Here is a 15,449-nt window from a genome sequence, read left to right on the forward strand (position 1 = left end):
AACACTCCACTAAGCCTCAGTTTCTTCATCTACAAAATGATTCTAATAACAACACCTACTCTATTAAAAATTTGCACTTCAAGGGCTCAGCACAGTGCCTGGCACCCTATACATACTCTAAGTTTGCTTGGCCACTGCAGTCCAGCCTGCTGCCAAACAGCACCCTCTGGAAAGACATTGGGAAGAACAAGAGTGGAGAGATTGTTTTTTATTACCCCAAGCCACCAATTTAAACAAGTTAATATTTGTGTTGTGACCTCCCAGCTGCCAATATTTCCATCAATTTTAACATTACAAATGAATAGCTGTCATGGGTGGGCATGCTTCTATAGGGCTGCAGCAGGTCCAGAATGACCTGCCTTGGCTAAACTCCCAAACAGAACTCTTAAGTTCCTTCTCTGTTCACATTAAAAAAATATAATTTCTTTTAAGTGAGAGGAGGGGAAATAGAGAGACAGACTCCCACATGTGCCCCAACCAGGATTGAGGGCAGCTGCTTGAATTAACCAAGCTATCCTCAGCGCCCAGGGCTGAGAGCTCAAAACAATCGAGCCACTGGCTGTGAGAGGGACAGAGAGAGAAAGGGGAAAGGGAGGGGAAGAGAAGCAGATGGTCACTTCCCATGTGTGCCCTGACCGGGATGGAACCCTGGACATCCATACACAATCGACAGTCTATCCACTGAGCCAAACGGCCAGGGCCCACATATCAATTCAATCAGCAGTATTTCGGATTCTTTCTTGCTTCCAGCCCTGGAGTAACCGGTCATCCTACACTCCCTCTCTGATTTCTGCCCATGCTCTGGCTACCTAGCCACGCTTCTTACTTAAGGTGCCACCCAAGTTTTTCAAGAATAACAGGCTAAAGCCCAATTCACCTGCAGCCCGCCTTTAAATTCCTTGAATTTCCAAGCTAGATTTGGGGACACAGTTCTTAGGGTGCCCAATTCTGTCAATTTAACTGAGCTTATGCAAATTCCTGGTTTCCCAAGCATGTGTCACTGCTTTTCAAAGCTTCGTGTCCCTAAACATTGATTGCTCTTTGGCAAGGAGATTCCCCTTGGGATAAAATGGGAATATCTGAGCCCAGGAATGAGTTCAGTAAGTGGCTTCAGCGTGTCCTCTTCTCAGAGTTCTGGCTTACTCAGCCCTGTGATTCCCCCAGGAGGAATCACAGCTTCCCCCCAGGAGGGGCCGTTTGATTCTCTTCATACCTTCCATATCCCATGGTGAGCAGGCTGTGGGCGGCTCTATTCCCACAGCCCATCTGGGACGCAAGCCACCGGGCCTGGGTGCCATCCAGGCCGGCAACCCTCCTCTGAGTCCCAAAGTCACCCCAAATATCACCCTTTCTGCGTGTGGCCCCAGGCCGGCCCTGCTACTCCGCCTGCTCCGAGTCACGTTCGGGCCCACACCAACAGCGGAGTCCCCGCGTGCACATTCGGAGCTGCGGAAAGAATAGGGCTGGCACGATGCGGGTCCTCAAGAGGAGGGGGCGGGACCGAGCGCTCCACCCTCTTACACTAAGTGGGGCGGTGACTGTTCACCAGGCTGGGCGGGAAATTGATCAACCTATTGCACCTGCGCGGAACTGAAAGGCGGGGCCTGGTTGCGGGCTGGGCGGTGCCAGCGGAGTGGGGCGGTGCCAGCAGCTCGGGGCGGTGCGAGCAGGCGAGCTGAGCCCCGCCGATTTGAAGCAGGTAAAAAGAGGCGGTGCCGGTTTTGGAGACTGGGCGGAGTGGGCGGGGCCTGGACGCGGGGCGGGGTCAGGCGTAGAAAAACAGGCGGAGCGGTGGGAGCCGGTCCTCTGTAGTCGGCAGCACGAACCTCGTGTCTTCCCGGACCGGCGTGGAGACAGCAGCATGGCGGGCGCCGGCGCGAGGCAGCGCGCGTCAGCTGCCCCTGCGGCGGCCGAGGAGGAAGAGCTGGAGGCACGAGAACGGATGCTGGCGGCTAAGCGCGCAGATGGTGCGGACAGCGCAGAGGGCGCAGGGGGCGAGGGTGTGACCCTGCAGCGCAACATCACGCTGCTCAACGGCGTGGCCATCATCGTAGGCACCATCATCGGCTCGGGCATCTTCGTGACACCCACCGGTGTGCTGAAGGAGGCAGGATCGCCCGGGCTGTCGCTGGTGGTGTGGGCCGTGTGTGGTGTGTTCTCTATCGTGGGCGCTCTCTGTTACGCCGAACTGGGCACCACCATTTCCAAATCTGGCGGTGACTATGCTTACATGCTCGAGGTCTACGGCTCGCTGCCCGCCTTCCTCAAGCTCTGGATCGAGCTGCTCATCATCCGGCCCTCCTCTCAGTACATCGTGGCGCTCGTCTTCGCCACCTACCTGCTCAAGCCGCTCTTCCCTACCTGCCCGGTGCCCGGGGAGGCCGCCAAGCTTGTGGCCTGCCTCTGCGTGTGTGAGTACCGGCGCGGGACCCGGCCTGGGTGGGTGGAGTATCCCTGGGCCATCCCTGAGGTTCTAGGCTAAGGTCGCTAGTCCCACACTCCACGTGTGTCTCATTCATTCCTTTACACACCACCTTGGAAATTCCGCAGTGACAGACAGCAATCGCGGTCTCTTGTGGGAGTTCCGTTAATCCACCTGGTCCATTCAGTTCCTCTGGAGCTGAGCAATATCATTTCTCTGGCAAGGCACCTACGGCGTAGTAAAAGGACGAATTTCCTGTTTGAGCTCCCTAGTGCTGTTTATGGAGACAAATTGTAGTTAAAAGACATTCATTCATTTTCCTCTGTAAACCAGTTTATCAGCAGAGGCTGACTCATACAAAAAACATAGTAATGAAATTCTCTGTAGGCAGTAGTGTCGAATTTCCTGAAGATTGCCTTAAGTGGTAAAAAAAAAAAAAAAGGATGCTTAACTGTAGATTAAATTTGTGTGGATTGGGGTGGATTGGGGCCCCAAATTGTGACAACCATGGCCATAGTCCTAACGTTGGTGATCTCATTCCCAGTGTGTTGGTAGATGCATATTATGTAAAATTTCCTGGGGACCAGAGACCAAAGACTGACAGCATTACATTGAAAGTTTTTTAAGGAGGCACATCTTGGGCACTGGCAAGATGACATGGCTATATCTGCACCACATGGAAGACACTGCAGAATTATATAGGACAGGGCAGGGTGGGTAGAGGTACAGGGGTGTTTCCCGCCCCAGATAAGAGAAACACTTTCCGTACTTGCCTAGAGTAGGACAAGGGGGCCTGTTTCAGGAACCAGCACATCTGGAGCATAGGGAAGGGGTCAGACAATCTCAGAGGGTATTTATGGGAAGTAATCTTTGTTCTGGCCCAGATCTTGTTGGATCTAGCATGAAGATCTGGCGGGACAGTCTCTCCTCACTGCAGTGTTGGTATGTTTGTTGTAAAGAACCGTACCTCACTTCCGTGGGTTTACGTAGTGACACCAAGTCCAAATGAATTTTTGAGGAGTTTTATTAAAAGGAGGAGGTTTATTAATATGCCGGCCACATATGACTAACACAGGGCACACCTGACCCAAGTTGTGCAACCCCAAATGTATCTCTGAGGTTGGTTATATACCCTTTGACCACATACCGGTTGGGGGGGCATGACATGATACAGTTATAAACAAGCTTATAACATTTGTCTAGGGGATTTACAAAAAACGTTAAAACTTTCAAGGTAAATCTTTTAGTGTCTATCGCTCCTCCTTTGCCTAGAGCAGGGGTAGTCAACCTGGTCCCTACCACCCCCTAGTGGGCGTCCCAGCTTTCATGGTGGGCGGTAGCGGAGCAACCAAAGTATAAATAAAAAGATAGGTTTAACTATAGTAAGTTGTTTTAGAAAGATTTATTCTGCCAAACTTAGCGAAAATCCGACATAAAGTACTTGGTAAGTAATTATTATTATATGCTTTAACTTGCTGTAACTCTGCTTTATAAATTTTATAAAGTTACTTCCCTACTTGATAAATCACCATTACTGTGGAACCAGTGGGCAGTTAGAAAATTTTACTACTAACAGAGATACAAAAGTGGGCAGTAGGTGTAAAAAGGTTGACTACCCCTGGCCTAGAGGTACCTGTTAATCTCAGGATTTTAGGAAGGGAGGGAGAGCTAAAAATCAGTGTAGGGTGGTATGTAAATTTTGTCTCTTATTGAAAGGGAAAGGAAGTTCTTCAGATAACCTTAATCCTTTCAGAGAACTAGAACTAAATGACCCAGTTGTCCTTGTAAGTTAGGAGATTTCTATATCCTTTTAGCTCCATTTTCCAAAGAAAGGACGGGACAGAAAGCCTGACTTTTCCTCTTTAAAATGGCGTTGCCAATACTAAGTTTTACAGTTCTTTGGCACCTTACCACTTGTTGATGGACATGGTCCTGGTATGTTGGTAGGCAGGTTCTTGGTATGTACTTCATATAAGAGTGAACTGAAAAAATTGCTTTGCAAAACAGTTTTCCTGTGTGATTTCAGAAAAAAACCATTTGTATCAAATGTCATGTTTGTTTGTTTTTTCCTTTTTCTGCTATTAGTAGTTTTTCTGCCTACCTCTTGGCCAACCCCTAGGGAGGCTTGTAAGGTGGAACTGTCCTGCTTTCAGAAGTGCCACCTAATTTGAGGATTTGCCTGAACCTCAATGAAGCATATGAGTAGAGATAGCGGGATACATTCAGGTTTTAGGTCTTAGCAGTTACTTGAGTGCCTTCTGCCTGGTCATACCTGTTGGTCTTGCTGGACTTGTGGGGTGCATGGACTGAGTTTCCTGCATGAGTCTCACCGTGCAGTGGGGCAGGTATTTTAGAGCTCAGCACAGCTCTTTTGGGCTGCTGAGAACTCACGCTTTCCTGAGACCCTGAACATCAATCAGCTCTGGGTGAAGGGACAATACTTGCTTGCCTTTGGACGATGGGTTCCCAGTGATATGGATCTCAGCTTTAAAAACTTTGGTCCAAATCTAGGAATAGTCATAGCAATAGTCAATATACAGAAGAAAAAGAAAGCCTCTGGCTTCTGGTGGGATTCGAGGTGAGGTTTTTATGGGATGATGCATTGGGCTAGCTATGACTTTGTTGGGTTGTTTTGTTATTAGGAATTGTCCAGTTTGCATCATTTTTAGAGACAATATAATGTTTGGGCCCAGTATGTATTGAAATAGATAATATCTTTAAAGGGCCACCTCTCCGTTCTTTCAAATGGATCCCTTACTTGTTTAAACTTTTAGATTTACATAGATAAATCCTCAAATAGATTTTAGAGGCCACAAAGGATATGCTCTGGCCGGTGCTCTGAATCACTTCTGTTCTGGCATTGTGAGCCCAGTGGGGCGGGTCATGCCAATAGCACCCCTCTCAGCAGGGTAAGGGTGACCTTTTCCATGTGTTGATCAACTTTCATAGCTCTTTCTTTGAACCACCAGTGTGAATGTGTGATACACATACACGTATGTGTGGCTTTTTCTGATGGAAAGAGGATTTTCAGTAATACAGAGAGTGTGCTATCTGCAAGAGTAAGTGCTAATAGAGCCTTACTTGATCTAGAGAGGGACATGGGCTTGTCCAAGGCTAACAGAACTCAGCTACTGGACTGACATGGCTGTTCTCATCTAGTACAGTGAAGGGTTATGGCTGTCCAAGGAGGGGGCTTCTGAGAAGGCAGTGAAAGTTCCCACAGAAAAGCCACAGGATGTTCCTGAGTATTCTTTAATTATTGCACAACAGTTGGATGCTAGAATTTTTCCTTCAGAAGAAGAAGGGTGCTCTGCACCACTTTCTTCCTGGAGCCCATCCATGCAGGCGTGGGCCCCATGGTGTGCTGATGCTTCAGGAACGGGCCCTGGGGCCACTCTTTCCAGAGTGTCGTGCATTCTGGAGCACAGTTCTCATTTTGCTGGTTGGCCTTTTCAGTACCCTGGGCACATCCGACAAGTTTCTTTCTGCTTATTAAAAATTGTACTGTGAGCCTGACCAGGCGGTGGCGCAGTGGATAGAGCATCGGACTGGGATTCGGAAGGACCCAGGTTCGAGACCCCGAGGTCGCCAGCTTGAGTGTGGGCTCATCTGGTTTGAGCAAGGCCCACCAGCTTGGACCCAAGGTCGCTGGCTCCAGCAAGGGGTTACTTGGTCTGCTGAAGGCCCACAGTCAAGGCACATGTGAGAAAGCAATCAATGAACAACTAAGGTGTTGCAACACGCAATGAAAAACTAATGATTGATGCTTCTCATCTCTCTCTGTTCCTGTCTGTCTGTCCCTGTCTATCCCTCTCTCTGTCTCTGTAAAAAAAAAAAAAAAAAAAAAAAAAAAAAAAGAGTGCTGTGAAATGGGTTGCCTTTGGTGCTCAGAATGATTCTGCGGACATTAATGGGAGGCGGGGGGAGATCCATTTTCTTGTAGGTCTGACATAGAAATGATAAGATGGGTCCTTTCATAGGATGGCTCTGGTATTTTCACCTTCTTAATGAGTCAAAAAAGTGAGAAGCTAGCCTAGTAATTTTCTTGTGGCCATGTTGAATTGGGTATAAGAATAGGCTTACATGGGTCATTTGTTGCTTAATGAAAACTTGTTAGCAGTTGCTGAAATCAGGTGAGTCTGGGTTCTGTGTGTGTGACAGTCACACAGAGTGGCATTGACTTCTTCTTAGCCGGGTTTGCCTTGGAGAGTTTATCCTCCCTTCGTAGGCCACTTTTCCTGTAAAATGTCTAGAGAAGTGCCAGATGGGAGCACAGACGAGGGCAGTGTCTTGTGAGAGCAGCTGTGGTTAAGAAAAACAACTGTAGCCTCCTTCGTCCTTTATCTCAAGGTAGAAGCTCCCAGAAGAAGGAATCTGAATGGGTCTATTTCTCCTGCTGAGTTGTAGAAAAGACTTGGAGCCTGAGTTGTGGTCACTCCTACGCAGGACACGTTGGTGTCAGGGAAGTGGCTGCAGCAGACCGCTGGTTTCCTGCCTTTGTCTTTCCCTCTCCTAGTTGGTTGGAGGGTAAGACCATGCCTGTGGGGACAGCCCCTGCACTCACTCGACTTGCTAGTTCAGGGGTCCCCAAACTGCGGCCCCCTGAGGCTATTTATCCAGCCCCCACCACACTTCCGGAAGGGGCACCTCTTTCACTGGTGGTCAGTGAGAGGAGCATAGTTCCCATTGAAATACTGGTCAGTTTGTTGATTTAAATTTACTTGTTCTTTATTTTAAATATTGTATTCCCGTTTTGTTTTTTTACTTTAAGATATGTGAAGTGTGCATAGGGATTTGTTCATAGTTTTTTTTTTATAGTCCGGCCCTCCAACGGTCTGAGGGACAGTGAACTGGCCCCCTGTGTAAAAAGTTTGGGGACCCCTGTGCTAGTTACTTGCAGCACTCAGGTTGGTCTGCGGGTTGCTGAGAATGAGACTCTGAGTCACTGGATTCCCTTCCTGCGTGGGGTGCCCTTCATGAGATCTAAAGAGCACGTTCTTCCTTCTTGTGGAGACAGATGAGGTGGCCAGGGTTCCCCTACACTGAGTTAGGCCCCTACTGTGACCCTTACTTGGACAGATATGCATGGGGTGGGGCTGGGGGTTCCTTAGCTGCTGTTCCTCTGGGGACCCATACCTGACCTATTTCCTACCTGGTGTCAAGTACCAAGCCTATGTTATGCACATGGACAGACCTGCGTTCTGTTTCAAAAAATTCACTGGGACCTCCAAAGCTCAATTTATACATACATGACGTGGGAATTTGTCACAGCCCTGCCTGGGTGTTTGTGAGGACTATCTCATGATGTATTTAATAAGAGCACATGGGGACCCAGTCACATAATGGCTGTGACTTATTCTCCACGTTGCCTTCTCAAGGATGTTCACCTTTAACATCTTGAACTGCCCTAGAACTTGTTCTTTTCTGGTTTAGAGAAAAGAAGAAAGGGAGAGAGTGGAGAGAAGGAGGGGGAAAGCCAGAGGTGCATGCCAGCATTTTTCACTGGGATCTGAGCTGATGAGATGTTCACTGCACACGCATCCCCCAGGCCTCAGTGGTTGGTGGTAGTGGTGGTGGCAGGGGGAGGTGATCTGTCGGCTTCTCTCAAGGTAGGGGTGAAGGACATAGATGAGGTGTGGGTTTGGTGTCGGGGGTGAGCCATGGCCAGCTGACTTGCAAGGAAGTTGGTCATTTGGGGTAAAGACCAGAGGTGGGAAGGGAGACCATAACAGTACTTTCCCATCCCCCCCCCCCCCCCGCCAGTCTTCAAGCCACCTGCTTGTTTCTGTCAGTGTCAGATGGAGACCCTGATTCTGTCGGTATGGGACCTCACGCAACGTGTCCACCACTGTGTCTCCAGGACTCCATCTGGGCCTGTCACAGTGAGGCCTGGTTTAGGGTGTCTGGTCACCTGCCACCCACCAGGGCTGAGCCACTTGATGCATGAGACAAAGGCTTCTGGGTATTTCCAAGGAGCTGGCGACCCCAGAATCTCAAGCTGTGAGCTCAGTGCAGATCACAGCCCACTAATTAGCACTGAAATCTGACTTGCCTGCCTGACATGAAAGTGGTCTGGCCGCTAGAGTGGGTCAGGCCAAGTCAGGGACAGGGGCTGAGTCCTGTGTGGTCCCTCACAGAAGCATTTGACCCCAGAGATGTGGGAAATGCCGGCGAGCATTTCTAACCCTTTTTCCCTAGGTCGCAGTCCCCTCCGATAATCCCATGGAATGTGTGGGCTCTGCCCAGAAATGTGCATCGGGCATGTTTACTCCAAGCTGTGGTCATAGGGTGTTCAGGCTTGAAGCCACCCCTGCTCCCAAGAGAGGCCCCGATCAAGGCAGAAACAGATCCGACTAGCTAGTGCTCTTGGATTCCCGTTCCCATATGCTCTGCACCTCAGTCTGTGAAATGTGCTGTCATTCCCACTTTATGGCCAAGGAAACTCAGGCAGGGGTGGGCTGGGAGTGCAGGCTGTACAACTGACCTGCCTGTTGAACTGCCTGTTGTCATCAGCCATGTGGAGACACATGACCAAGTGTATGGCAGGGTCTTCTGGAATGGTGTTGGATTCCATGTCCAGTGTTTCAGTTGGCAGGCACAAGAACACATGGTTCTGAAGTTCGTCCATGTCCCGGATTCCTGGGAAGCGCTTTTCCCTCTGTCTGTGGGGCAGAATACACACATTTTATTATACTCATTTTATCTTTTTATCAAAAATCACTTCGCAAGTGAGTTTCAAGGTCAGGGTGGGCCGGTAGTGCGTTCCAGCTGCCCAGAAGCCCTGGACCCTGTCCTGTGGTCACACTGGCCTCTAGTTCCTCTTGCCTCCTTCCATGACTCACAGCAGGTTCTGGGGACTAGGGAGGGCTATGTGATTCTACACACCCAGTCGGTGTCGCCTTCCCAAGCCCAGGTCTGGATTGTGGCCAAGGGGGTTACCCAGAGTGCACCTGTTCCCACCCCTGGGCTTTACCCCATCCTGTCTCCACCAACACGACTGCTGCCCAGTCCAGCAGCTTTTTGGCTCTGTTGGTTGGGGTCCGATCTACATCATGGCAGGAGGACCCCGCATAGTTCTTTCCTTGATCCCGGCAGGACACGAGTTCTTGCTCTAGACAGTGGGCTATTCCAGGCAGGGCATTTCTTGGGGTCAGGCCCACCCCTCCCCCACTGAGTTCTGCCCACTGTGAAGAATTAGCGCTGACTTCTCATTCAGGCTTTGGGAGCATGATACGTGCAACCTGATCCAGGCTCTGAGTCACTCTGTCCTTGGTTGCTGGCTGACATCAGTCGCTGCTGAGACATGATCATCTGTAAGTTGCTCAAAGAGTAGCCAATACAGAACCGAGGCCACCCCCTGCAGACATGAGCCCACTGTGACCCTGTGGCCAGCCCAGAACTTTGTCCCTGTCTGTGTGAGTTGCTCAAGACCAGGATTCATCCCTCAGCACTCACATGGGCTGCGAGGCTGTGTCATCTGGTTCCCTGCTCGGGGATTCTGTCTGCGGGGTCTACTGGAAAGCCAGGGCCGCTGCAGAGGGCCTGAGTGGGACCCTGGCTCTGTCCCTCAAGCTCTTTGAGTCCTTGGGCTGTAGGACACAGGCCAGGTGCTTGGCTTCTCTGGACCTATGTTTCAGACCCCAGAACAGGGCAGGGATGGGTGGGTGAGTTGTGCCTGCAGAGGATGTGTGATTTGATGTCCATCCCAGCAAAGGCCAGGTGTCAGAGGGACTGTGCAGGAATTAAACACGACAGGGCAAGTGTGCCTGGCGAGGGGCACAGTGGACGCCTGTGGGGACCAGGAGCTGTGGCTCCTCCAGGTGCAGAGAGGAGACTGTAGGTACTCAGTGCAGCGGCAAGAGAAGTTGGGGCCTAACTAGAGCCACTTCTAGTGGGTCTGGATGCCCTACGCCTTTGCACCTGTATGTTATGGGTCTGAGGGCGTTCTTTGAGACCCCCTCAGCACTGAGGGTAAGGGCTGGAGGTGGGTGTGGGGTGAAGGCGACTAGGAGCAATGGTTTGTAGAGAATGTTTTCCCCCAGGCCGGCCTGTTCCAGGGGTCTGGGGTCTGGGGGAGGAAAGAAGCTGAACCAGATTGGTTAACAGCACTTTGTTCCTATGAATCTGTGAGGACGGGCAGTTCAGCTCATCACTACCAAAGCACAAAGGGAAAGTGAGGGTCTCTCTGGACTGGTCACATGTAAACAGGGGCATCGTGAGTGTCCTACAGGGAGGACATGAGGGAGGGGCTCTCACCATCACTGTCTTCCAGGACGGCAGGGCTCAGTGACGTCCAGCACTGTCGGGTCCATGTGAAGACGGGGCTTTTGGGCTGGGGACTGTGGAGCAGAACGGAGACTGGGCTCTGTCCTGGATTAGCCTTACCCAGTAGGAGGGAGACACGAGTGAACACATGTTCTATAGCTTGTCCAGGCCTTGTGCCTATAGGGGGTGTGCAGGCAGGGTAGCTGGTGTAGGGGTGGGGGGTCTGGCCAGCAGCACGGGGCTTGGGGCAGGCACTCGTGGGCACTGCTCTCTGCAAGTCCCACATGAGAAACCCTCAGCCCAGAGAGCAGCAGACGCCTGTCCAAGGCAGCCTGGTTCAGAGATGTCAGACAGTCTTCCACCTCCCTTTCCCTTCTCCCCTTCCCTCTGAGAGGGTGCCAGTAGTCTCGCATCTCAGGCATGCTCAGGTTGGATGGGGTCCTCCAGGGTTTGTCCCCATCAGTGGGTCCCATCACTGGCCATATCTTGGAATCACCTGGTTAGGACTGTTGCCCAGGTCTCCTCTGAGACTCAGCAAAGGGAAGCACAGTGCAGGTCAGGGAGCTGTGGTGGAGCTTCTCATAAACAGCCAGGGTTGAAGACCCTGGTTGAGTGGCCACAACATTCAAGTGGGACTTAGACCTGGGCATACACACCCTTCTCTCCTGGTGACTGCTGTATGACTTTCATCATGTTGGACAGACTCTGAGCTCTCTTGACCCCAACTGTCAATGAGGGTTGAATACTACATGTGTCTTCTCATCCCTCAGCTACAGCAACTGCAGAAGGTTTTCTCACCTTTTTCTTTTTTTATTAGCATAACTGCTGGAGGAACAGAGGTTTTGGGGAGGGGGTAGGAATATCTGGCCATAGACATATGCATGTGTCTGCATTTAGCCAGTGATGGTGACTTCTAACCGTGCACACACAGCTTCATCTGTTCTCAGCAGATCTTCACACTCAGCAGTAACCAATCAGATTAATACTAATCCTTACCAGGGTGCCAGACGGCATGTTTGCATAACTCACTCACAAAGCAGTATTCCTATTTACTAGATGAGGAAATAGGCTCATACATGCTAAGTAACGTGCCCAAGGTCACGCAGCATGTCAGAACTCTCATTTTTCAGAGCTCGAGGCAAGTCTCCCTCCTGTCAGTCCTGGCTGTTCCTGGGTTTAGGGGACCCTTTGAGAACTTCCCTGTTCTCCAGACTCTTGCTTCCAAAGAGCCCGTAAAGAGAGAAGTTGCTATTTGTGGGGTTTCCTGCTTACTCCAGGTCTCAGGGTGTCGGCAAATTTCTGAATTGACAAATGTGTCTCTTTCTGGCATGTTTTGAAATGAATGTGTCAGCCTTGTTCCAGATGGTCGCTGACACCTCCACCCTGGGCTGGGGTGAACTCTGTGTGGTCAGGCTTAATAACCCAGCCCTGGTTAAAAATGGAAAAAAATATGGAAACATGTTCTTCGGTGAGTCACAGAGAATTTGAAAATGTGATGCTGGCCTATTAGTAATATCTTTTTACAGTAATCAGTGAATGGAGACAGGAGAGAGCTGGATATTAACTTCTCCTGTGGGTGGCAGCCTCTTGAATTGTAACACTTCCCTTTGCTCCTAGAGAGACTAGAGACCCCCAGAACAACTCACTGGTCCTGGGAATTGCTTATTTTCCCCTCAGTTGCCAGCAGTAGGGATGAAGTCTGGAGCCACGGTCAACCTGAGCTGTTGTTCAGCATTCTAGTGCATCCTGGTGGTGAGGTCGGCCTTCTCACCGGTTTGGGTTGCTGGGCCAGGCACATTCACTTTCTTGGGGCCCGTTAAAGGTGATTTATGCATTGGGAAGTCACCCCCTGGTTCTCCAAATTGGGTCCCCAGAGCAGCAGCCTCAGCATCCTTGAGTTAGAGAGGCAGATTCTTAGACCTTCAGGGTATTGACACACCCTGAAGTGTGAGACCCCTTCTGTCATTAGAAGGGCTGACGCCTTAAGGCAAGAGATGAAGACATGCTGAGAGGGAGTGGGATGAGGTTAGCATGAAGCCCAGAGGACATCTAGACTTCAGTGGTCCCAGGAAGAAGGTGCTGATTAACAAGCCACATGTCCATTGAACGCCCACCAAACCCTGGTTCCCATGTGTGCCAGGTAGATTTGGATGAGTAAGGCAAAGGCGGGACAAGAACCCATAGAGTGGCTGGACGCCCCTTCAGTGGTCAGCTGTGTTGGTGGCAGCTTTCCCCGCCACATGGGTCATACTATCCCATGCATGATCACTGGCTGTCATCCTAGGAGTCAACCCACCAACAGCCAGGGCTCAGGGTCCAGATGCCCAGTGAGTGCCGAGATGTCTGGCAGGTGGGGTTCCGGCTCCAAGTCAGCAGGCTGGCTGTCTTCCTGAGCTCATGTCTCGGACCATCCTCACTTAGCAGTGGTCAGTGGGCACTACTCTGGCCTGGTGCCAGCTACTTTTCTGGGTGAGCCCAGGAGACCAGGCTGGCCAAGTTTCCTGGGACCGGCTCAGCCTGCTGGCACTTGCTTTTCATCTCAGGACCTGTGGCAGAGTTCTGGGTCAAACGATGCTCATTTGCCTGACATCTCAGCCCCTTCTGGCCAGTTACTAATAGCCAGACCCCACCTGTGTGAGGCAGCATGGCTCATAGGTCTCAGACTGCCTTTGCCCCCTATATTGCCCCTTTTTATTGAGGCCCCTAAAACTGTGTAGAAAGCACCACCCAGATGGGGAAGCAGAGAGAATGGGGGGGGGGGGGTCTCTAAGACACACTATGATCAGGGCCAGGGAGGGACCCAGAGATGCTACCCAATGAAATCCTGAGAAATAGCAGGTCATGGGAGAAGCTGCACTGTATCATCCAGCTTATGTCCAGTGCTGTCCTCAGCCCTTGGGGTCTGCAGATGACTAATCTGAACCAAGTCACCAAGTCAGGCCAGCGCTGGCATTGGACCTCACAGCTGGGCTCTAACTGTAACCAGGTGTCCCCTGAGGCTAGAGGGTTAGAGCAAGAGGCCCAGTCAAGGCATCATTCTTCCTTCACTGGGCAGCACTTCGGGGCCTTGAGCTGTAACCAACATAAGGATGGGGATACAAGTGGAGCCGCCACGGCAGGAGGAGGGCAGAAGCCCCTTAGCAGATGGATGGTGACTTTGTAGCACAGCTCTGGGATTCTGGTTCCTTTGCCGAGGTTGAGCCGGACGCCTCTGCCAGCCAGTTAGGTGGGTTATGCTACAGCAGAATGAGGAAGGGGACAAACTTGAAGAAGGACAGGCTTCCAGCATGGCCTATGGAATGAGCCATCTGCATACAGCCCAGAGCTGCCTCCTCTCCAGGGGACTCTGGGCTCTATCTCCTTCGCCCAGCTGTCACCATTTGCGAGCACAGCCATGTTTTATCTGGGTAGGGGTGGTGGCTCAGGGTGCCCTCCTGATAGCCACCCACTTTTATCATCCTGCTGGTGGCCTGTGCCCTGGGTGTCCCATTCTCTCCCTAACTGCAGCACAAGTACCTTCTCTTACTCTCCTGTCCTGGAGGGGCTGAGTTGCAGTCGTGACAACAGCAGTGAACCCTCCTTACCTCTCTGCACACTTAGAACCTCCTGTTGTGCAGATCAGCCCCCATCCTGCAGGTGTGGAAACTAAGGCTCAGAGGAGCTGGACATCTTGTCCAGGTGGTGGAGCTTAAATCAGGGCAGCTGGGCTGCAAACCCAGCTCACCAACTCTTCCCAGGACTGCTTGGGTTAAGGCTGAAAGACACAGAGTCCTGATGAATTCGCCTATTTACTTAAGATTATATTTCATTTTGAAAATTTTTAAAGAGAAACACTATGAGAACAGTAAAGCACTTGTTTACTCATCAGCCAAAGACAATAAAAATTTAAACTTCATCATATGTTTTGGTTCTTTTTATCTTTTTTCTTTTTATTAAGTGAGAGGAAGGAAGGCAAAGAGACAGACTCCCACATGCACCCTGACCTGCATCCACCCAGCAAGCCCCCTATGGGGTGATGCTCTGCCCATCTGGGGCCCTTGCGCAATTGCTCCTGAGGTGAGGCCACGAAGCCATCCTCAGTGCCTGGGGACAACTCATTCAAACCAATTGAGCCATGGCTGCAGGAAGGGAAGACAGAGAGAGAGAAGGGGGAGGGGTGGAGAAGCAGGTGGTCGCTTTTCCTGTGTGCCCTGACCAGAAATCAAACTCAGGACATCCACACACTGGGCTGACACTCTACCACTGAGCCAACCAGCCAGAGCCTGGTTCTTTTTTAAAGAAACAAATACAGTGTGTCCGTAAGGTCATGGTGCACTTTTGTCCGGTCACAGGAAAGCAACAAAAGACGATAGAAATGTGAAATCTGCAACAAATAAAAGGAAAACCCTCCCAGTTTCTGTAGGATGATGTGGCAGCATGTCCGCATGCGCAGATGATGACGTAACACTGTGTATACAGTGGAGCGGCCCACGGCCATGCCAGTCGAGATGTGGACAGTTCAGAGGAAAGTTCAGTATGTTCTGTGGCTCGATAAATTCGAATCCGTGACCAAAATGCGACGTGAATATCTGCGCGTTTATAACGAAGCGCCACCACATAGGAATAACAGTACTTGGTGGGATAAGCAGTTGAAGGAAACCGGCAGTTTGGTGGAGAAACCCTGTTCTGGTAGGCCATTAGTCAGTGATGAGTCTGTAGAGGCTATACAGGATAGCTACCTAAGGAGCCCTAAAAAATCTGTGCGTGAGCCCACATCGAACTG

The 15,449-nt window shown here is 50.8% G+C and overlaps 1 protein-coding gene across 1 annotated transcript in view; it reads left to right on the forward strand.

Moving 5' to 3' along the window:
• The first annotated feature begins 1,785 nt into the window (after positions 1-1,785).
• The window catches only part of SLC7A5 (solute carrier family 7 member 5), a 45,817-nt gene continuing 32,153 nt past the window's right edge, over positions 1,786-15,449 (forward strand). The window contains exon 1 of the mRNA XM_066348411.1: positions 1,786-2,411. Coding sequence (XP_066204508.1) covers positions 1,862-2,411 — 550 coding nt within the window. The 5' untranslated portion in view covers positions 1,786-1,861. The remainder of the gene's footprint in view (positions 2,412-15,449) is intronic.

The sequence above is a fragment of the Saccopteryx leptura genome, chromosome 9 (genome assembly GCF_036850995.1).
Source record: "Saccopteryx leptura isolate mSacLep1 chromosome 9, mSacLep1_pri_phased_curated, whole genome shotgun sequence".
Classification (NCBI taxonomy): Eukaryota; Metazoa; Chordata; class Mammalia; order Chiroptera; family Emballonuridae; genus Saccopteryx; species Saccopteryx leptura.